This window comes from Dipodomys merriami, unplaced genomic scaffold (assembly GCF_024711535.1).
Source record: "Dipodomys merriami isolate MVZ:Mamm:240054 unplaced genomic scaffold, mDipMer1.0.p SCAF_55, whole genome shotgun sequence".
Classification (NCBI taxonomy): Eukaryota; Metazoa; Chordata; class Mammalia; order Rodentia; family Heteromyidae; genus Dipodomys; species Dipodomys merriami.
Window position 1 is genome coordinate 4,285,359 of NW_027206124.1, and position 21,358 is coordinate 4,306,716.

At 50.4% G+C, this 21,358-nt stretch overlaps 1 protein-coding gene across 2 annotated transcripts in view; it reads left to right on the top strand.

Moving 5' to 3' along the window:
• Positions 1 to 5,223: 5,223 nt before the first annotated feature.
• Zc3h7b (zinc finger CCCH-type containing 7B) overlaps positions 5,224 to 21,358 on the top strand; it is a 43,868-nt gene continuing 27,733 nt past the window's right edge. Inside the window, exons 1-2 of one of the 2 annotated variants that reach the window (XM_069999626.1) lie at positions 5,224 to 5,501; positions 20,803 to 20,861. In XM_069999626.1, the coding sequence (XP_069855727.1) occupies positions 20,809 to 20,861 (53 nt within the window). In that variant the 5' untranslated portion in view covers positions 5,224 to 5,501; positions 20,803 to 20,808. Of the gene's footprint in view, positions 5,502 to 8,423; positions 8,534 to 20,802; positions 20,862 to 21,358 lie in introns of those variants that run through there. The other variant, XM_069999627.1, reaches the window with a different exon arrangement.

The following is a 21,358-nucleotide window of genomic DNA, read 5'->3' on the forward strand; positions in this document are numbered from 1 at the left end:
CAAGATTGGTGCTGTACCACTTGAGCCACCTCTACTTCAAGCTTCTTTGTGGTTAATTGGAGATAAACATCTCATGAACTTTCCTGCCTGAGCTGGCTTTGAGCCATGATTCTCAGATCTCATCCTCCTGATCACACCTCCGGCAGGTGGGAGCCACCAGTGCCCAGCTCTGTCTCAGCTTTGATAGTCCTTTTTGCTCCAAAGCCTTCCCCTTGTCCCTGCTGGGATCTTGTAATAAAGAACATTGTTTTCACCATTTCTAGCAACCCAAACAGTTTAGCAAGCTGTTGTCACACTGAAGATATTAGTGGCTGGCATCCAGTGTCACCATCTTCAATGATAGACCTACTTTTCTCCTATTTCACCAGCAGCCTGAGAAGGCAGAATCTTGCAGACCACCACTATCAGCTAATTAATTTGAGGCAAGATGTAGTAATTTGACTTGCAACAGTATCCTCATTCCCAAAATGAGATTATTATTGTTCTAATGGTGCCTCATGTGATAAATTGTCAAAAGTATTTCCCTGTAAATTGTACTGGAGTGTGGGAATTGACATTTATTTAGGTGTGTGTGTGTGTGTGTGTGTGTGTGTGTGTGTGTGTGTGTGTGTGTGTGTGTGTGTGTGTGTGTGTGTGTGTGTGTGTGTGTGTGTGTGTGTGTGTGTGTGTGTGTGTGGTGTGATGGCTTGAACTCAGGGCCTGGGTGCTGTTCCTGAGCTTTTCTGTTCAAAGGTAGCTCTCAATCACTTTGAAAAAAAATTTTTTTTTTCTTGCTGGTCATGGGGCCTGAACTCTGGTCTGGGCGCTGTCCCTCAGCTCTTCAGCTCAAGGCTAGCGCTCTACCACTGGAGCCACAGCGCCACTTCCAGCTTTTTCTGTTTATGTGGTGCTGAGGAATCGAACCCAGGGCCTCATGCTTGCAAGGCATGCACTCTACCACTGAGCCAACTTCCCAGCCCTCAATCACTTTGAGACACAGCACCACTTCAGCTTCTGTAGTAGTTAATTGGACATAAGAGCCTCACAAACTTTCCTGCCTGGGCTAGCTTTGAACTGCAGTCGTCAGGTCTTAACTTTCTGAGTAGCTAGGACTACAAGTGTGAACCACCAGTTCCCAGCTACTTCTGGCATTTTGCTAGTTAATTGAAGATAAGTATGTTATGGACTTTCCTGCCTGGGCTGGCTTTGAACCACAGTCTTCAGATTTCAGCACCTGGTTTGCTAGGATTCCAGGTGTGAGCCCTCAGAGTCTGACTTTATGTTTGCTTAATCTCAGAGTAGGAGACAGCCACAAAAGTGAGTTCAAGAACTGAAGATTCAGGTGACTTTTGTTTCCCTGAAAGTAGAGGTAAATGTGTCAAAAGCCATGGAAGACACCCAGATGCTGGAGTCAAAACTGACCCATTAGCCAGTCACTTAATTTCTGAACTTTATTTGCCTGTCTGTGAAATGGGTGTACTAAACCTAGTGCTCCAGGATTTGTGTGAAAATCAGATAAGTAAACATAACCCCAGGTTATGTCCCTCCTGTCATGTACCACTGTGTATTTAAATGTTTAAAATAGGCTGGGTGCTGGTGGCTCACTCCTGTAATCCTAGCTACTCAGGAGGCTGAGATCTGAGGATCAGAGTTCAAAGCCTGCTCGGGCAGGAAAGTTCATGAGACTCATCTCTAATTAACCACTAGAAAACCGGGAGTTGAGCTGTGGCTCAAGTGGTAGAGCACTTACCTTGAGCTGAAGAGCTGAGGGACAGCACCCAGGCCCAGAGTTCAAGTCCCACAACTGACAAAAAAATTTTTTTAATGTATTTCACAGTTGTATTCCTAGATTTTGTCTGGCACAAATGTTTCTGGAAGAGATAACATTTATAATTATATAGTCTGCCAGACTCACAGAAGATCTGCAATAAATTAAATTAAATATACATGGACACACACGTGCATAGAATAAAGAAAGAGAAAGAGGAAAAATTTAGACCGCATTCACTAGAACTTGGGTCCTCCATGAATCAACTAGGCAGGAAGTGGTTATATGAGGGAACATTATTTGGAATCAGAAGCTCTGGATTCAAATGCAGCACAATCATATGGGCTCTGACATAGCATCTTAGAAACTTACAACTGTCACAGTAACACAGATGCTAACCTTTGAGATTAACTATATGGTTAATCTCTCCTCATATCCTAGGTCCTCGAGAAGCAGACTCCAATCATTTCTGGAAAGATGCCTGACAAAGAGGCTTTTTCTGATGGAATTCTACTTAGTGTCCCTTGAACTCTTTTTTTCTGCCAGTCCTGGGGCTTGAACTCAGAGCCCAGGCACTGTCCCTGAGCTTCTTTTGCTTGAGGCTAGCACTCTATCTCTTGAGCCACAGTGCTACTTCTGGCTATTTCTGTTTGTATGGTACTAAGGAATGGAACCTATGGCTTCATGCATGCAAGGCAAGCATTCTACCACTGAGCCACCTTCCCAGCCTTTCCTTGAACTCTTTTTTTTTTGTCAGTCATGGGCCTGAACTCTGGGCCTGAGCACTGTCCCTTAGCTCTCCAGCTCAAAGCTAGTGCTCTACCACTTGAGCCACAGCACCACTTCCAGCATTTTCTGTTTATGTGGTGCTGAGAAATTGAACCCAGGGTCTCATGAATGCAAGGCAAGCACTCTACCACTGATCCACCTTCCCAACCCCCCACTCTGGTTTTTGAGTAGTTAATTGGAGATAAGAGAGTCTCAAGGACTTTCCTGCTGAGGCTAGTTTTGAACCTCGATCATCAGATCTCAGCCACCTGAGTAGCTGGGATTACAGGTGTGAGCCACCGGTGCCTGGCTCCCTTGAACTTTCTTTTTTTTGGGGGGAGGGGTCTGGTCATGGGGCCTGAACTCTGGGCCTGGGCCCTGTCCCTCAGCTCTTCACCTCAAGGCTAATGCTCTGCTCTACCATTTGAGCCACAGCACCACTTCTGGCTTTTTTTTTCTGCTTATGTGGTGCTGTGGAATCGAACCCAGGGCCTTATGCATGCAAGGCAAGCGCTCTACCACTGAGCCACCTTCCCAGCCCCTGAACCCCTGAACTAACTTACTTTCTTTCTTTCTCTTCCTTTCTTCCTTCCTTTCTTTCTTTCTTTCTTTCTTTCTTTCTTTCTTTCTTTCGTCCTTCCTTTTTTTTTTTTTTTTTTTTTGGTGGTCATGAGGCTGGAATTCTGGAACTCTCTGTCTGGGCCTGGGCACTGTCCCTAGGCTCTTCAGCTCAAGTCTAGCAGACTACCACTTGAGGCCACAGTACCACTTCTGGCTTTATCTGCTGAGGAATCAAACCCAGGGCCTCAGGCATGCAAGGCAAGCACTCTACCACTGAACCACCTTCCCAGCCCCCTCCCTTGAATTTTTTTTATCGAGGGCTCCACTCTTGAACTTTGTGTATCTCTGCAAGGTCTTATTTTAGCAAGAATCCTGTAAGTTGGTGTAGCTAAAATCTCCCATCTTCTATATTTGATCAACATCAATGTCTAAAGCCCAGTGCTGGTGGTTCATGCCTGTGATCCTAGATGGGAGGATTAGGTCTCAGGAAGTTAAGATCTGAGGATCCAAGTTCAAAGCCAGGTGGGACAAGAAAGTCGTGAGACGGTTATCTCCAATTACTACCAAAAAGCCAGAAGTGGAGTTGTGGCTTAAGTTGTAGAGTACCAGACTTGAGCAAGAAAGCTAAAGGTCCTGAGTTCAAGTCCTAGTACAGACACAAAGATAAAAATAACAAGAAATATATATATATGGCCATCAATATTGAGTCAGATTCTTCATCCTTCACTGTGCTTCTAGGTAAAGTTCCATTGCCCCTGGCTGTTTTCAGCAAGAATCTTATTAGATCAGTTCAGCCCAAATCACTACTTACCCTTTTTGTTGGCTTTTAGTAATTTTCTACCCACTGACCTTTTTGTCCTTTGGCTATAAATTCCCAGTTGAGCAAGTGGAATTCTGGATGGAGTCACTGCAGTGGTTCCTACAATCACCATGTGTCCCCTCCCCCATGAATAATGCCTGCCCCTTCTCTCCTTCTCCTCCCCTTCTCCTTGCTGTCCCTGAGATTTTGGGCTCAAGGCTGGTGCTTTACCACTTGGGCCATAGCTCCACTTCTTTTCTTTTTGGTTGGTTGTGGGGCCTGAACTCTGGGCCTGGCGCTGTCTCTCAGCTCTTCAGCTCCAGGCTAGCGCTCTACCACTTGAGCCACAGCGCCACTTGTGGCCTTTCCTGCTTATGTGGTGCTGAGGAATCAAACCCAGGGCCTCATGCATGCAAGGCAACACTCTACTACCGAGCCACCTTCCCAGCCCATAGCTCCACTTCTTCTTTGGATTTTCACTGCTTAAATTGTTACAAAGATTTATGCTCTCACTTGGTTTTTTTCCCCTCATAGCTGGTATTCTACCACTTGAACCACAGCTCTGCTTCTAGCTTTTACCTGGTTCATTGGAGATAAGAGTCTCCTAGGGTGGGGCTGGGAAGGTGGCTCAGTGGTAGAGCGCTTGCCTGGCATGCACGAGGCCCCTGGGTTAGATTCCTCAGCACCACATAAGCAGAAAAATCTGGAAGTGGCACTGTGGCTCAAGTGGTAGAGCACCCGCCTGGAGCTGAAGAGCTGAGGGACAGTGCCCAGGCCCAGAGTTCAAGCCCCATGACAAAAAACAAAACAAAACAAAAAGTCTTATAGACTTTCCTGCCTGGGGTGGCTTCGAATGGACACCCCCAGATCCTAACGTGGATGACAGGCAGCAGCCCCAGCGCCTGGCTTGAAGGAGAGTCATTGAGTATTTTTTTTCCCCTTCACCTCCCATGCCTAGAAATCCCCAGCCAAAGGAGAGCTCCTGATTCCTCTCCAAGCCTCAGGCCCTCATCCGTGCAAAGGGCAGAGTGCGATCCCGCTGGAGAGGAAATCATCCAAGACAGCACCTGGGCGCCTTCAGAGTTTTTGGTTGGGGGAGGGCTTTGCTCAGATGGGGAAAGAGGGGGGGCGCGGGGTTCGGCGAAAACATCCGCCTGGCACTGCAACTCTGCCCCCAAGAACAGCCCTGCACACTTTCACGGAGCATAAAGGTGCCTTCGGAGCTGGCGCTGGGCCTGGGAACGGACGGGGGGGGGGGGGGGCTGCACCCCTCTCCCCGCCCCCCCGCCCCGCCCCCAGGTGCGCCGCCCACCGCGGGCGGGCGCGGCCCGGCGCCGAGCCGCGCGCTCTAGGACCGGCCGAGGCCCGGCTGCGGGGACGGAGCTGCTGCGGTGCTGCCGCGCGCGGCCGGCCGCGGGGCTGGAATGAAAGTAAGGCGCTCCGGAGCCCGGAGCCGCATGGAGCGCGCGGCCGGGGCGGCGGCGCCCGGGGCAGGATGCGGCCGCCCGTAATTAAATAGCATTTACTCTTATTATTACTAATAATAATAACGTAATCATACCTCTAGTCATAGCATACCATTTATCGGGCTCGGCGCAGGCCCGCGGGGAGCGCAGCCCGGCCGAGGTGAGTGCAGCCCGAGGCCCGCGGGGCAGGGAGGCCGGGGTGTGGGAGTGGGCGGGGGGGGGGGGGACCCCCACCGCGTCCCGGGGCGGCGGCGTGCGGGGACTCGGGGTGGGGTTGGGGCCGGGCCCAGGCCGGCCGGGGAGGAGGCGCGGGCCGCCCGCGCCAGGCCGGATCCGCGCGCCGTCCACCTGGACTGGGGGGGGTCGGGGGGGGGCTTCAGAAAAACACAGCAGTCGCCCCCACCCCCCTCAGCTCTGTTTTGGGGGAGATCGCTCTCCCCATCCCCGTTCTCTGCCCCAAAGTTTGAAAGTTGTGCGGCCCGGGCACCTGCGCCGGGAGCCGTGGCCTCCCTGCGGCTTTCAGGGGTGTCTTGGAATGTCTTTCGGGGGTGGGGGGCTCCGTCCTCCAGCCCGGAGCCTGGGGGTCCCGTGGATGCTGTGGCAGCCCCTCTGCCGCAGGGCCAGGACAGGCAGCGCCCCCACACACCCCTTTTGTGTTCGCCTGGGCTCTGCAGCGCCTGAAGTTGGAAGGGGCTGCGGCGAGGGCCGGGACCGCGGCCGCCCGATGGGCAGCCCCTGTCGGCTGCGTCGGCCACGCGAGCCCGGGGATCCAGGGCCTGTGGCCCGGCCCTGGGGGAGGGGGCGGCAGGAAAGGGGGGCGCGGTCTGGGCCCTCTGGACTGGAGGGCATTTCCGGTCGCGGAATCCGTCACTGGACTCAAGAGGCCTGCGAGGTGTTCAGAGGCCTGGCAGAGGGGTGCGGGGTGTATGTGTGTGTGTGTGTGGGGGACTGCAAAGCTGAGGCTCTGGCGTCTGGGGAGGGGTCGGCCAGGAGGTGCTGGGGGCTCCTGCAGACATTGAGCAGAGCCCCCAGACCCCCTCCTCTGTCCCAGGCCAGCCAGGGCCTTGCAGGATCCAAACTCTCTCCGAGAAGGGTGTTTTAAGGTGTTTATGAGGGGGTCGTTCAGAGAGACAAAAGCAGTTTCCCTGGCATGGGTGGTCATGTGGAAGCCCAGAACACTGGGCTAGAGCAGGATGGTTGTGGTGTCAACATGGAACATAATGGTGAACACAAATGGGGGTCTGGGGGACTGGAGTCCCCAGCAGGGTGATTTGATTTCTCTTTGCTAGCCAGGAATTTGGCTCCTAAGCACAAGACTTGAAGCCCCAAGCTCTTGCCATTTTCCTCCCCGCCTGCAGTTCATCCAACGTGATGAAAATAGCAGAATGCAGATCCTTGAATTTTCACACAAATGCGATAATTATAGTACATTTAGCAACTGAGTTGGACACGAAATTCTAGCGGAATTTTTCCTTCTACTACCAAGACTCGCCCCACACACACGTACAACCATTTCCTTCCTCCTTGGTGGTCTTCTGCACTTCTACCTCCCTCCCAAATACAAGTTGCTTCCACCTCCCTCCCAAATACAAGTTGGTTGCAAGCTAGAAATGGTGTAAAGGCCCAAATCTGGTTGAAGCAGTTTTGAGAATGGGAGATGCCTTGAACTAGGAATTAGAAACCTCGTTCCCAGAGCACTCATGGCTCACACCTGTAATCCTAGCTTCTCCGGAGGCTGAGGTCTGAGAATCATGGTTTAAATCCAGCTGGAGCTAGAAAGACTGAGAGAAGACTCTTATCTCCAATTAATAACCCCACATACAACAACAAAAAAAGAATCCGGAAGTGTAGGGGGGAGTGTCTCAAGTGGTAGAGCAGCCTTGAACAAAAAAACTAAGGGAAAATAAAAGGTCCTGAGTAAAGGCCCTGAGTTCAAGCTCCAGTAAATGTTGGCTTCCGCCCGCCCCCCACCCTGCTTGCTCAGTAGTGAATGTCTGTAATCTAAGCACTGTTGAGGTGGACTGAGGAGGATTTAAGAGCTTGAGGCTAGCTTGGGTTACCATAATGAGATCTGTTTGTCTGTCCGTCTATCTCTCTCACACACATACACACCTCACTCTTAGTTTATAGCTAAAAGTGCTTTCACATAGGCTGGTTCATCTGTCCTTAGCATTTACATCATGTAGATATTTTTTCAATCCTTATCTTCCAGATGAGGAACCTGAGGCTTAGAGAATTGGTGTTTTCACTGGACATTCACACAGCAGAGCTAGAATTCCCCCTTTGTTTTCTGACTCTAAATCTTTGCCTTTTCCCAGGGTCTTGGGCTACATAGCTTGTGGCTTTTCCAGTAAGATACTTTTCAAGTTACTTTGGTAAATTGTTGTGGGACAGATCTGGGATTGAGTTGCTTATTGTCAGTCTAGTAAAGAAGAGTTAAGCCAGGCGCTAGTGGCTCACACTTGTCATCGTAGCTACTCAGGAGGCTGAGATCTGAGGATCACTGTTCAAAACCAGCCTGGGAAGACAAATCCTCCAAGTAGTCAGCAGAAAGCAGGAAGTAGAGGTGTGGCTCAAATAGTAGAGCACCAGACTTAAGTGGAAAAAGCTGAGTGAGAGTGCAAGGCCTTGAGTTCAAGTCCCGGTACCAGCACAAACAAGCCAAAACACCTCCAGTGAGGTATTGGGAGCCAAGATAAAGGAGAGCTGAGAGTAATGTGGCAAAGCCTAGAACTTGAATACTGAGCTTGGAAGAATGTGGAGTCTGAGGCAAGATAGAATTAAGGAAGAGCTGGCTCTAGCTAGCCACGCATGTGCGTTTATGGGATCTGTAGTTTGTCAGGGGTAGGCTTTTTCTTTTCTTTCTTTTTTTCCCTTTCATTTCACAGAAGTTTAGAAACACATAGGATGCCTGTGGCCAGCTCAAGGTCACTGTGCTGGATTTGAATCGGGCTTTCATAACTCCTTGACGATGTTCCGTCCCCTCCTTACTCTGTGGCTACTTTTATCTCAGACACAGAGACAAGAACATGGAAAGAATGGTCCGAATTGCCAAGCACAGCAGGGCTAAGGGAGGCTCCCCAAGGCCACCCAGTTCTAGGAAACTGCTTTGTGTCTCTGAGCTGTGGAGGGCTGGCCCAGCAGAGAAGGCAGAATGGCGGTAGGAGGACAGACCTGACTGTGGAGATCTGAGTAAGTTCAGTTAATGTGGATGATTAACCTGAGCCTCCCAAGGAGAGGAACTGGCCCCGATTCACCCTCTGCCTCCAGCCCGAGTGGACAGGCCAGGAGGTCACGCTCTGCCATTAGGTTGTCAAGTTGAATTATGCCTCAGTGCAGAAGAAGAAGGCTGGTTTTGCCTGGGGTGGAAGGTCTTTCTAGAAGAAATGCCAGTTGAGGGGCTGGGAAGGTGGCTCAGCAGTAGAGTGCTTTCCTTGCATACATGAGGCCCTGGGTTTGATTCCTCAGCACCACATAAATAAACAGAAAAAGTAGGAAGTGGCGCTGTGGCTCAAATGGTAGAGTGCTAGCCTTGAGCATGGAGAGGCTCAGGGACAGTGCCCAGGCCCTAAGTTCAAGCCCCACGATTGGCAAAAAAGACCAGAAAAGGGGAAGGTAGGGATGTATGAAGAAGGAACAGTTACAATATAGGGGCAGCTATGGGCTAGGATTCAAGCCATTGTTCGTATTCTGGAATTCACCCTGAGATTTGATAATGTTTGAAGATAACCCTTCCCTGGGGTCAGAACAGGAAACAAGAAACTCAGATGATGAAACGAGAGTGCGTTTAAATTTTTACTAACGTAGCCACTACCCAGTATCCTTGGTTAGTTTATTTAATCCTAACAACCCTACAGATAGGCCCCAGTTACCCTCACTGTATTGATAAAGGGAGTGTCGCATAGAGAGGTTAAGCAGCAGTGCCTAAGTAGCTGCTGAGCAAGCCCAGGCTGTCTACCTGCACTGTGGGAGGGGAGGCTGGTGGGTTGTGCAGTTCAGACCTTGGGCGGCAGAAGTGGGGTGTCCTCTGGGGATGGGGGGGTGCAGCTGGAGGCTCAGCTCCCCAAGCCTGCTCAGAAGCCAGCCCCTTTCATCCCAGCATTTAATGACCCATAGCAAAGAGGCTCGTTTTCCTGTCTCTGTCAACACCAGCCCTCCTTATTTATTTCACTCGGTGAGTCTGTTTCTTTGCATGGCTCCGCCGTGGCTTCTGCAGGTGCTGTGTTGGTTTCCTCCCCAGCGGGCTGCAGCCCTCAGGGAGGAAATGCAGCATTTGTGCCTTGAGAAGCCATCTTCTCCACAGCCACCTAGTGACTTTGGTTCGGTGACAATTCCTGCGCCCTGTAGCGGAGGGGGGGGCCACATGGCAACCCTGAGAGCAGCTGCCACATGTTCTTTGTTTTTTGTTTTATTGGTCAGTTGTGGGGCTTGAACTCTGGGCCTGGGCGCTGACCCTCACCTCTTCAGTTCAAGGCGAGTGCTCTACTACCTGAGACACAGCACCACTTCCGGCTTTTTCTGCTTATGTGGTGCTGAGGAATCGAACCCAGGACCTCATGCATGCCAGGCAAGCACTCTACCCCTGAGCCACCTTCCCAGCCCCCACCACGTTTCCTGCCACTGCATCTTAGCACGGGGGCCAACTTCCGGTTTTTGAATTTTCCTTGCAACTTTTTGAGACAGCAACAGTGATTACCAGCCCCGTTTTGCAGATGAGGAGACTGAGGTTCCAAGAGTTCAAGAAGTCACAAAATCGCCACTCTGTGAGCAAGAAGTTGCATGGAGCCCGTCCTGCGGGACTCTGGAGTCTGAGGTTCTAACTGACATGGTGGGGATAGCATGAAGTTACTTCTAGTCTCCACACTTTTCCCTTCTCCTTCCCTTCCTCTCTTGTTCTTTTTTTGTTTACATCTGAGATCGGGATTTGAATTCTGGATCTGATGCTTTCCTTCATTGGCCAACACTTTACCAACTGAGCCATGTCTCCAAACCCTTTCTTTCCTTTCTTTTCCTACTGGTGCTGGGACTTGAACTCTGGGCCTTTCATCCTCTCTTGGCTTTTCAAGGCTGCCAAGCTGTCATTTGAGCCACATCTCCAATTCCAGGTGTTGTGAGGTTTTTTTGGTGCCTATCCTGGAACTTGAACTCAGGGCCTAGGCACTGTCTGAGTTTTTCACTCAAGGCTATCCCTGTAAAGGCTGGGTGCTGGGGGCTCACGCCTGTAATCCTAGCTATTCAGGGAGCTGAGATTTGAAGCTCAGCCCAGACATCAAAGTCCCTGTGAGACTCTTATCTCCCATTAACCACTCAAAAACTGGAAGTAGCCCTTGCCTTGAGCAAAAGGAGCTCATGGATAACACCCAGGCCCTGAGTTCAAGCCCTCTACCACTTGAGCCACACCTCCATTTTTTTATTTTTTCTTTTTTGGTGATTAGTTGGGGATAAGAGTCTTAATGGACTTTTCTGCCTTGGCTGGCTGGGAACCTTGATCCTCAGATCTCAGCCTCCCGAGTAGCTGGGATTACACAGGCATGAGTCATGAGCTACCCGGTTGTTCCTTTTCTTTTTTGTGGTGCTTGGATGAACCCCAGAGCCTCACGTGTGCTAGCCAAGAGCTCTACAACTGAGCTGCACCCCCAAACCAGTACTTTTCTTATCTGTCTGGAGACCTAATTATCACTGGCATCTGTATCAAGCTCATGCCCACAGTCTCATTAATTTCCATGGCAATGCTTCCAAGTAAGAGGTATCCTTGGTTCCACAAGGAAACCGAGGCTGTCAAATAGTCCCTGGCTATTCCATCCTGACCCCACTGAGACTCAGAAAGGGAGCAGACTTCTCTGAAGCCAATTGCCGTATCTGCTGGTCCACTGACATTTCTGACGTGCTAGGGTCAGCCAGTAACCAACCATTCAGAGATCACTGCCTGTGAGCTCTGGGGACACTGGGCTGGCCAAGGCTGGTGACCCTTCTGGACCTGGATACCGTCAGGTGGCCATTCTTGGCCTCATCTCCAGTCCCACCTACTCCAGCTGGGAGGGGCCGGTGAAGGAATGCTCACCCAGTGTGACGAGATGATTGTGGTGGTCATGAGTATTTAATAACCTCCAGAATGTTCTTGAATCTTCTCTACTGTCTACACTGATCTAGACCTGGACCCTGTGTGGGCCACCACGCCTAGCTAATGTTCTGGCACCTGCTCTTGTCATCCATCCTTTGAGGAGGATCTTCTGGAGATTGGAGTGAGTGACATCCTGTCACTCCTGCTAGAAACCCACTATGGCTTCCTGGATCCTTCCGCATGACTTGTGGCTCTCTGATTCGCCTCAGTCTACCTCTTGCCTCTGTCTGGTTCTTCCTTGCCAAGCCCTAGTTCCAAGCCTTAGTCACTGGCCTGTGTTTTCCTTGAACAGGCTCAACTTGTTCCCATCTTAGGGACATTGTCCTTGTGCTGGCAGGTTCACTTCCTGTTTTCTGGTATTTAATTGGAGATGAGTCTCAAGGACTTTCTCACTGCAACTGCCTTGAACCGTGATCCTCAGATCTCAGCCTCCTGGGTTGCTAGGATTAACAGGCTTAAGCCACCGCCCCTCAGCTTCTTTCGCTCTTTTATTTATTTTTTTGCTGATCCTGTGGCTTGAAGTCCGGGCCTGGGCACCAGTCCTTGAGTTTATATTGCTCAAGGTTAGTGCTCTTGAACCACAGTACTACCTCTGGCTTTTGTTGTTGATGTTTTGGGTAGTTTAGTGAAGATAAGAGTCTCCCAGACTTTGCTGCTGGGGCTGGCTTAGATCAGATATCAGCCTTCTAAGTAGCTGGGATTATAGACCTGAGCCACTGATACTCAGTTCAAATGACTCTTTTTTTTTTTTTTTTGGGTCCGGTCGTAGGGCCTGAACTCTGGGCCTGGGCGCTGTCCCTCAGCTCTTCAGCTCAAGGCTAGCACCCTACCACTTGAGCCACAGTACCACTTCTGGCTTTTTTCTGCTTATGTGGTGCTGAGGAATTGAACCCAGGACCTCATGCATGTGAGGCAAGCACTCTACCACTGAGCCAGCTTCCCAGCCCCAACATTTTTGTTTTTTTAAATTGGGATTTGAACCCAGAGCCTTGCAAGTGTTAAACAGCCTGAGCTCTGGATGCCCCTAGCTCTTTTTTTTTTTTTTTTTGGTCAGTCATGGGGCTGAACTCTGTCCCTCAGCTCTTCAGCTCAAGGCAAGCGCTCTGTTTTCTGGTGGGTTTTTTTTTTTTTGTTTTTTTTTGGGTCCAGTCGTGGGGCCTGAACTCTGGGCCTGGGCGCTGCCCCTCAGCTCTTCAGCTCAAGGCTAGCACTCTACCACTTGAGCCACAGCGCCACTTCCGGCTTTTTTTTCCTGCTTATGTGGTGCTGAGGAATCGAACCCAGGGCCACACGCATGCAAGGCAAGTGCTCTACCACTGAGCCACCTTCCCAGACCCCTCTGGTGGTTTTTATTGGAGATAAAAGTTTCACAGACTTTCCTGCTGGGTCTGCCTTTGAACCATGATCCTCAGATATCAGCCTCCTGAGTAGCTAGGATTCCAGGCATAGCTACCAGTGCCCAGCTTGTTTCTGGGTTGTTTTTTTTTTTTTTTTTTTTTTTGGGTCCGGTCGTGGGGCCTGAACTCTGGGCCTGGGCGCTGTCCCTCAGCTCTTCAGCTCAAGGCTAGCACTCTACCACTTGAGCCACAGCGCCACTTCCGGTTTTTTTCTTTTTGCTTATGTGGTGCTGAGGAATCGAACCCAGGGCCTCATGCATGCAAGGCAAGCGCTCTACCACTGAGCCACCTTCCCAGCCCCTGTTTCTGGTTTTTGAGATAGGGTCTTGCTAACTTTCCCTGGCCTGTCTACTCTGCCTACCTCAGCACCATGGCCACTCAGGTGGACTTCTTTGTCATCTCCCTAAACAAGATTTATCAGTGTGTCTACTGCGTCTGGTTTTGCAGATGCCATGAACAAGAACATTTTATTAACTGCAGTAACAGATAGGAAAAGATTGCACTGGACGTGGTCACACACAGCTTGGGAACATGACATAGGGTATTGCTACGTTCATAACTCCCACCTAATGGGAGTTACTGTAGTGCTTTTCTTCTAAGCCCACGATTCCACTGTATAATCCTAGCTGCTCTGGAGGCTGAGATGTGAGGATCTTGGTTCAAAACTAGCCTGCGCAAGAAAGTCTGAGATTCTTTTTTTTTTTTTTTTTTTTTTGGTCCGGTCGTGGGGCCTGAACTCTGGGCCTGGGCGCTGTCCCTCAGCTCTTCAGCTCAAGGCTAGCGCTCTGCCACTTGAGCCACAGTGCCACTTCCGGCTTTTTTCTTTTTTTGCTTATATGGTGCTGAGGAATCGAACCCAGAGCCTCAGGCATGCAAGGCAAGCGCTCTACCTCTGAGCCATCTTCCCAGCCCAGTCTGAGATTCTTATCTCCAATTAGCCAGCAAAAGCTGGAACTGGGGTTGTGACTCAAGCGATAGAGGGTTAACCTTGAGTGAAAAAGCTACGAGATAGTGCCCAGGTCTTGAATTTAAGAACTAAGAGTGGCGCACACACACCGAATCCCTGCCATAGATGAGGCTGGACACTTTACAGATGATCTGGGAAAAAAAGGTGTGATTACTCCCCCCCCCCCCCCCCACACTTCTGTGGAGCAGAGCAGTAGTCCCAGGGCCGACTGACATCTGTGTAAGGATGCTGACTCGTTGGCTGAGGACAATGAAATGAAACCTTTCCTGCTGTCTCTGAGGAAGCCGTGGCCCTGCGGGTGTGGAGCAGCGCCAGGCATGCTGGGAGATGAGGAGCCTCAGGAAGCAACACATGACGAGCAGAGGGCCTGCATTCCAGAGGCACCGCTGCTCTGGAATTAAGCTAGGGACAGTGGGCACTAGTGCCTAGAGTTGGGAGGTGTGGGGGTAGGGGATGGGGTGCTGTTGATCGGGAGGTTACAGAATGTGTGTGGACTCCAGGGGACAAATCCCTGTCCTGGCTCCTAGGTGTGTAACCCTGGCAGGTCACTTCATCCCCTCCCTGGCCCCCCCTTGGTTTCCTTATCTGTAATATGGTAATATTGTTGTTTTTGGTTGGTGTTTTTTGTTTTATTCTGATTCTGGAGCTTGAGTTTTAGGCCCTGGTCACTATCCCTTAGCTTTTTCCACTTCAAGGTTAGCATCTACCATCTCCACTTTTTTTTTTTTTTTTTAGTGGTTAATTGGAAATAGTTTCTTTGGTTTGTCTGCCCAGGCTGGCTTTGAACCTGGATCCTTAGATCTCAACCTCCTGAGTAGCTAGGATTCAGTCATGAGCTACTGGCACCTGGCTCAAAATAGGTTGTGTGTGTGTATGATATAGGGCTTGAACTCAGGGCCCGATCACTGTCCCTAAGCTCTTTTGCTCAAGGTGAGCACTCTACTACTTAGAGCCACAGTTTCTGGTTTTCTGGTAGTTGGAGATGAGTTTCATGGACTTTCCTGCCTGGTCTGGCTTTGAGCGGTAATCCTCAGATCTCAGCCTCCTGACTAGCTAGGATTACAGGCGTGAGCCACTGTTGCCGGGCTTCAGAATGGGTTCTTGATACTGTTTTTCTAGAATGTTCAGAAATGAATCTAGATGCGGTCCTCCCTGCCTTGGGAGTTTATGGTTTATGGGTAGATGAAGACATGAGCACATAATTGCAAGGAGCCAAAACAAGTGTCATGGCCATGGGAGCATGGGGTGCTGGCTTGGGGTTTGGGAAGGAAGGCTGTGGGCGGAGGGGACGCCTTGGAGAGCTTCAGAGAAGCACTGGATGTGGAGGCTGTCCCACGCAACAGGTGGCTGCATGGCCCATTGTGCTGCAACATGACTTTCCCAGGCCGGGGAGGCCAGGTATGTCCTTCGCGCTGTGGGTACTGGCTGGGGAGCGCAGACTTTGTCCTCCTGGTAGTGGTAACGGTGTCACGGAAAATTCTGTTTGTTTTGTAACTTTTTTTTTTTTTTTTAAACTGGGGCTTGAACTCGGGGCCTGATGCTGCCCCTGAGCTTTTTTGCTCAAGGCTAGCACTCTACCAACTTGAGCTACAGCTCCACTTCCCACTTTTTGGGGGGTAGTTTATTGGAGATGAGAGTCTCATGGACTCTCCTGTCTGGGCTGGTTTGGAACCATGATCCTCAGCCTCCTGAGGAACTAGGATTAGGTGTGAGCCACCGGCACACAGCTTCTTTGCCTTCTCTTTTGGGAAGTATAGCTTGCTGACATGTATGCAGGGTCAGGACGCTGGCTCTAAACTCCACATTCAAGCTAGTAATGGTTCCCACTCCATCTCTGCTGTATGGGGTTGGTTTACATTAGGCATTTCATTTTGTATTTCAGGTGATAAGAATAACACTCTGGCTGGGAATGTGGCTTAGTGGTACAGTGCTTTCCTAGCATGCATGAAGCTCTGGGTTCTATTCCTCAGTACCACAGAAACAGCAAAAGCCAGAAGTGGTGCTGTGGCTCAAGTGGTAGAGTGCTAGCCTTGAACAAAAAAGCTCAGGGACAATCCCAGACTCAGAGTTCAAGCTCTAGGACTCGCAAAAAAAAAAAAAAAAAAAAAAAAAAAAAGAAAGAAAGAAAGAAAAGAAAAGAAAAAAAACTGCAAAAAACCCCAACAAACCTTGGGGCTGGGAAGGTAGCTCAGGGGTAGAGTACTTACCTTGCATGCATGAGGCCCAGGGTTCAATTCCTCAGCACCACATAAGCAGAAAAAAGCCGGAAGTGGCGCAGTGGCTCAAGTGGTAGAGTGCTAGCTTTGATCTGAATAGCTGAGGGACAGCGCCCAGGCCCAGAGTTCAGGCCCATGACCGACTAAAAAACAAAACAAAACAAAAAACCCAAACCTTGCTGAGGAAAGCAAGGGGAAAGTGTTCTTTGTCTTGTTGCTTTTTGACAGATCCCAGTCCCCAAAGAAAATTATTAGATAAATAGGAGACTCTGTATGTGTGTGTGTGTGTGTATGTGTGTGTGTGTTTGTACACACACATATGCCCCAGTACTGGAGCTTGAACTCAGTCAGGGCCTCATACTGTCACTTGGCTTTTTTTTTTTTTTTTTACCTGCAAGGCCTAGGGTTTGAACTCAGGGCCTGGGTGCTGTCCCTGAGCCTTTTTGTGCTCAAGCCTAGTGCTCTACCACTTGAGCCACAGCACCACTTCTGGCTTTTTTGTATAGTTTATTGGACATAAAAGTCTCACGGGGACTTTTCTGCTTGGGCTGGCTTCGAACTGTGATCTTCAGATCTCAGCCTCCTACGTAGCTAGGATTACAGGTGTGAGCCACTGGCATTTACAAAATTTCTAAATTATAAGAACCTGGAGGGCTGGGAAGGTGGCTCAGTGATGCTTGCCTTGCATGCCTGAGGTTCTGAGTTCGATTCCTCAGCACCACATAAGCAAAAAGAAAAAAGCCAGAAGTGGCGCTGTGGCTCAAGTGGTAGAGTGCTAGCCTTGAGCTGAAGAGCTGAGGGACAGCGCCCAGGCCCAGAGTTCAGGCCCCACGAACGGAGCCAAAAAAAAATAAAAGAACCTGGAGTTGAGGTGGGATGGCTTTCCCACAGCGGGATCCTGGGCATATATGACCCTCAGTTTCTTTCTTGGATTTTTTTTTTCTTTTTTGTTTTGTTTTTGTGCTAGTCTTGGGGCCTGAACTCAGGGCCTGGACGCTCTCCCTGAGCTTTATTGCTCAAAGCCAGTGTTCTACCACTTGAGCCACACCTCTACTTCCAGCTTTTTGGTGGTTAATTGGAGATAAGAGCCTCATGGACTTTCCTGCCCGGGCTGGCTTTGAACCATGATCCTCAGATCTCAGCCTCCTGAGTAGCTAGGATTACAGGCGTGAGCCACCAGCACCCAGCTTGACATTTTTCTTTCAAAGGAAATGGATCTGATCTTTGCTTGGCCCTGCGCCCTCTGCTTCTCCACCAGATGCCCTGTCTCTGAGACCTCCCAGACCAAACCCTTATGGAGCTCAGCCAAGGACAATGACCTTTAATCACAGGCTCAATCTGCTACAGCTGCTGTAACAGAGCGCCCTAGATTGTCCACTTAAGCCACAGAAATTTATTTTCTCACACTTTTGGAGGCTGGAGGCCCTAGGTCAAGGTTTTGGTGGATTCTGTGTCTGGTGAGGCCTGTCTTCCTGCTTGCAGATGGACCCCATCATAAACATCCTCACAAGGCATTTCTTGGTATATGTGTAAGAGGAGAGATGGAGGGAAAGAACAGACTTGCTGGTGGCTTTAAGGACAGGAATCCTGAGAACCTCCATTCCCTCCATATGGGTCCTATCTCTTTTCAAGTGTCAGCACGTGAATCTGAGGAGGACCACAAGCATTCAGTAAATGACATTCTGGGCCCCCTAAAATTCACGTCCTTATCACATGCAAAATACATTCATTTCAAGCTGGGCACCTGTGGCTCACGCCTGTAATCCTAGCTATTTAGGAGGCTGAGATCTGAATCCAGTAGTTTGAAGCCAGTCCAGAAGGGATGTCCATGAGACTCTGTAGAGCAGCAGCCTTGAATGAGAAAGCTTCAGGCCGGTCACCAATGGCTCCACGCCTGTAAACCTCTCAGGAAGCTGAGAACTTAGGTTTGGGGTTCAAAATCAGTCTGGGCAGAAAACTCCATGAGACTCTTTTTTTGTGTGTGGATTTAAAATTTTTTTTTTTTGCCGGTCGTGGGGCCAGAACTCTGGGCCTGGGCGTTGTCCCTCAGCTCTTCAGCGCCAGGCTAGTGCTCTACCACTTGAGCCACAGCGCCACTTCCGGCTTTTTCTGCTTATGTGGTGCTGAGGAATTGAACCCAGGGCCTCATGCATGCAAGGCAAGCGCTCTACCACTGAGCCACCTTCCCAGCCCCCTCCATGAGACTCTTATCTCCAGTGAACCACCAGAAAACCAGAAGTGGCACTGTAGCTCAAAGTGATAGAGCACTAACCTTGAGCTGAAGAACTCAGAGATAACGCCCAAGCCCAGAGTTTAAGCCCACAACTGACCAAAAAAAAAAAAAAAAAGCTTCAGGGTAGCAACCCAGGCCCTGTGTTCAATTCCTAATACTGGCACCAAAAAAACCCCAAAAAACATAAAGAACAACTCCAGCCCACTTCTACCAGCCCAGCTGCAATGTGAAATGAGATCTATTTGCTGGCTCTGGCCTAGGGTCTTTACACTTGGCAGAATGAGTCAACAGTGGTTATATAATAGACCCTGGGGTGAGAGATGGAAAAAAATATATATATATATATTTTTTGTTTGTTTGTTTTTTGGTTGGTTGAGGGGCTTGAACTCTGGGCCTGGGCGCTGTCCCTCAGCTCTTCAGCTCAAGGCGAGCGCTCTACCACTTGAGCTGCAGTGCCACTTCTGGTTTTCTGAGTGGTTTATTGGAGATAAGAGTCTCACGGAGTTTCCTGCCCAGGCTGGCTTTGAACCATGATCCTCTGATCTCAGCCTCCTGAGTAGCTAGGATTACAGGTGTGAGCCACCGGACACACACACACACACACACACACACACACACACACACACACACACACACACACACACACACACACACACACACACACAGACACACACGGACACACACACACACACACACACACACACGGACACACACACACAGCCGGACACACAGACTCTCTCTCTCTCTCTCTCTCTCTCTCTCTCTCTATATATATATACATATATATATATACATATATATAGTAGTATATATATAGTAATATAGTGTGTATATATATATAGTAGTTTGTGGGGCTTGAACTCTGGGCCTGGGTGCAGTCCCTGAGCTCTTCAGCTCTACCTAGGAAGCTGTAGTGTCTTCTGTTCTCCCTTAGCTTTCCTGTGAGGCCTGGGCTGCATGTCATGGTGTCTGGCGTAGCTTTGTCTCTAGCATCTTGGCCTCCCGGGAAGGGATCAGGAGGGGCTGGGCCGGTGGGGGTGGGGAGCTTTGCTGTGCAGTGGGCATTCCCTTCTCAGGATGGGAACGTAGCGTGGCTGCACAGAGGCATGCCGTGGGGGACCCGCTGCTGGGTCAGGATGGGCTCTGCGTGGGGTGGGGATGAGGGAGCTCCTTCACAGACCAAGAAGCCATCACTGCCAGCCTCCCAGGACAGGAACCACCTGCAGGGCCTTGCAGGAGGGAACAGCAGTGATGGCTGACACATTTTTTCCCATGACGGTTGGTCTATTGATCTGCACTGGGCATGCTGTGCACCTGTCACTTTCACCTTCATGGCAGCCACAGTGTCAGGAAATGCCACGAGTCCCATTTCCCCTGGGATACTGAGGCTCAATGCCGCACAGAAGGTATGAATCTGAGGATCACACCTGGGTCTTGTCTGAACCCAGAACCTTCTCCCGTGGCCCCTTGAGAATGAGCGGACATAGAGTGGGCATATGTCAGCCCCTCACACATGTAAGGGGATAGAAATCTCACTGTGGATAGAAATCTCCCTGGGGTGGCATCTGTGTCACAGTCTCCATGCGTGTTCCCAGTCCTGTCCAGCATGGGCCCTGTGGGCACTGCCTGGTCAGAAGGGGCAGCTGCAGGTGTGCGGTGGAGGGAGGGAGGAAGCGATGGGCTCCTGGTCCCAAGGCCTTTCCTGGGCTGAGCTCTGTATCCTGGCATTTCCGTGCATGGCCACTGCCAGGGGCGAGCAGTTTCAGAAGGGGCTGCTGGTGGGCGTGAGGAGCGTGTCCTGAGTTCAAATGTGACCTCATCACTGGGGCTTCCTGAACCCCAACAGGCCTGTGGGGTCATGGGAATGAAAAGCCACTTGCCCAGTACCAGGGCCTCTCTGTGCAATCACTCACCATCACGTTGCATTTTCTTTTTTTTTGGCTCGGTTGTGGGGCTTGAACTCTGGGCCTGGGCACTGTCCCTGAGCTTTTTCACTCAAGGCTACCGTTCTACCACTTAGAGCCCCAACACCGCTTCTGGTTTTCTGGAGGTTAACTGGAGCTAAGAATCTCAAACACTTTCCTGCCCAGGCTGGCTTTGAATAGCGATCCTCAGATCTCAGCCTCCTGAGTAGCTAGGATTATATTGGCATGAGTCACTGGCACCCGGCTCACATTGCATTTTGTGTCCTTTTTCCCAGGTAGCATGGATTACTGAGTTAGATGTAGAACAAAGTGTTTCCTTTGAACTAGAGGGCTCTCAGAAAGTACTGGTGTAGGAAAAGACAGGTGGCCTCAATACAGCCCTTACCCACCATGCAGACCAGAGTTCAAGGGCCTCAGACATGGAGAGTGGCATTGTGGTCTGACTCATGTGGTCTGTGTAGGCCTCAGAGGTGTCATTACCCTAAAACCCCTCCCCACGAGGGGAGTGGAACAAGTGGATGGGCAAGAACCCCTCGCATAGCCTGCATGGTGGGCGGCCCTCAGGCTCTGCTGCTGGCTGATGGACTGTGTTCTCTTCACAGAGACTGATGGAGAGGCAGAAACGGAAGGCGGACATCGAGAAGGGGCTGCAGTTCATTCAGTAAGTGGGTAGGGTGGGACCTGTGACAGCTATGCTTTCTCTGGCTTTCCCTTTTCCTGCTGGCCAAACCACTGCTGATCTGGCCGCTGTGTGCCGAGGGGTGTGCGGAGGTGGGTGGAGCTAGGAAGGGGCCCGCGAAGGCAGAGGCCATGATCTCCACATGCAGCTACTTCCTGACCCTGGTCGCCCTTCATTTCCCCCCTCACCCTACACATCCACACGACGTGCCCTGTGAATTCTCTAGCATGCTATACCCATCTTCTAATAAATCACTTTCTGAGCGCCTATTATCTCTCTGTGCTGGGCATTCATAGTCACATCTTATTTATTTATTTATTTTTGGTCAGTTGTGGGGCTAGAACTCTGGGCCTGGGCACTGTCCCTGAGATCTTCAAGGCTAGCGCTCTACCTTTTGAGCCACAGCACCACTTCCAGTTTTCTGGTGGTTTATTGGAGAGAAGAGTCTCACAGACTTTCTTGCCCGGTTGGCTTTGAAC